At 36.7% G+C, this 1,165-nt stretch overlaps 1 protein-coding gene across 1 annotated transcript in view; it reads left to right on the forward strand.

Annotated features, from left to right (window-relative positions):
• recql (RecQ helicase-like) overlaps nucleotides 1–1,165 on the forward strand; it is a 29,455-nt gene that overhangs the window by 2,117 nt on the left and 26,173 nt on the right. The window contains exon 2 of the mRNA XM_015396685.1: nucleotides 28–76. Within this exon, the coding sequence (XP_015252171.1) occupies nucleotides 58–76 (19 nt within the window). The 5' untranslated portion in view covers nucleotides 28–57. The remainder of the gene's footprint in view (nucleotides 1–27; nucleotides 77–1,165) is intronic.

Raw genomic sequence — 1,165 nt, forward strand, 5'->3', positions numbered from 1 at the left:
GGTAAATCTATTGATCCTTTATAACAGAGTGAAGATTGAGTGGCCTGCCCTGAGGAGATGGACGTTGGAGCTAAAGGTGAGTGTTTGTAATAACTGATGATCACTGCTTTAAACTGCTGGGATTAGAGCAGGGCTCCATCTGCCTTTAAAGGTCTGAGTGATGATACCAACCCCACTTATTATGGGAAATATCCATCTTATAAATATATATTACTTAAATCATAGAGGATTCATTGCATTTCTCATCTCCATCAAAATATTAATTTTATACCGAGAGGCTTAGATGTTTAATCAAATCCATTTATAACTTCTTAGAGCGCCTCTTAAAACTTCAAAATAAACTCCTTATCACAGGCCTGGAGGAAGAGATGCTGAGTTTGGAAGCAGAGAACAAACATAGTTCATATCAGATCATGGATGATCCTAGTTATCTAACTAACAAAGATCCACAACAAAAAGAAAATATTTGGGCAGAAACTGAACATATGCTGAAAGCTGATGGGGACTTTTTTTATATGTCATATTAAAATAAACGTTCACAGGGTTCATACAGCTCTTTTAATGCTATTAGAAATTATTTTAATGCCACCAAAAAGTACCATGTACACAAGTTATTAGTGTACATGAAATATGAAGGAGCTGTAAGAACAGTTCCATGACTGTTGTATGAAATTAGCATTTTCCCCATTCTCAAGCTTTTTCTCCGCCTCGAGCTTCTTTTCCAAACATACAGCTTTATGATCAATGGATGATCTGGTGGAATTGTCTCTGTAAAGTGACCTGAGATGACGTGTGTTGGCGCTAAAGAAATAAACTAAATTAAAGAGGAATAGAGTCACTGGAAAAGAAAAAAAAAGCTATGATTTTAATTTTATTTTATTTGAGTTTAATATGGGGGAAAAGATAGAATTCAGACTTAAATCTCAGTCTTTTTTTCCCATAATAAACTAAAATATTATTAAAAAAAATCGTAAGTATATTCAGACCGCAAGCAGCAGAAATGCGCGTGCTGCATCATTTCTGATGCTTTACCAGTTTAGTTCTGACGTGTAGCTGAAGCATCTTTGCTGCTCTGGCTGCGCGGTGATAAAGTGGGTCTGATGCGCGGTGGGCGGAGCTACTCTATCCTTTCTCTGCCTGGAACAATGGCAGCTATATTAGCTGT

Source organism: Cyprinodon variegatus, unplaced genomic scaffold (genome assembly GCF_000732505.1).
Source record: "Cyprinodon variegatus isolate N-32 unplaced genomic scaffold, C_variegatus-1.0 Scaffold813, whole genome shotgun sequence".
In the NCBI taxonomy this organism is placed as follows: Eukaryota; Metazoa; Chordata; class Actinopteri; order Cyprinodontiformes; family Cyprinodontidae; genus Cyprinodon; species Cyprinodon variegatus.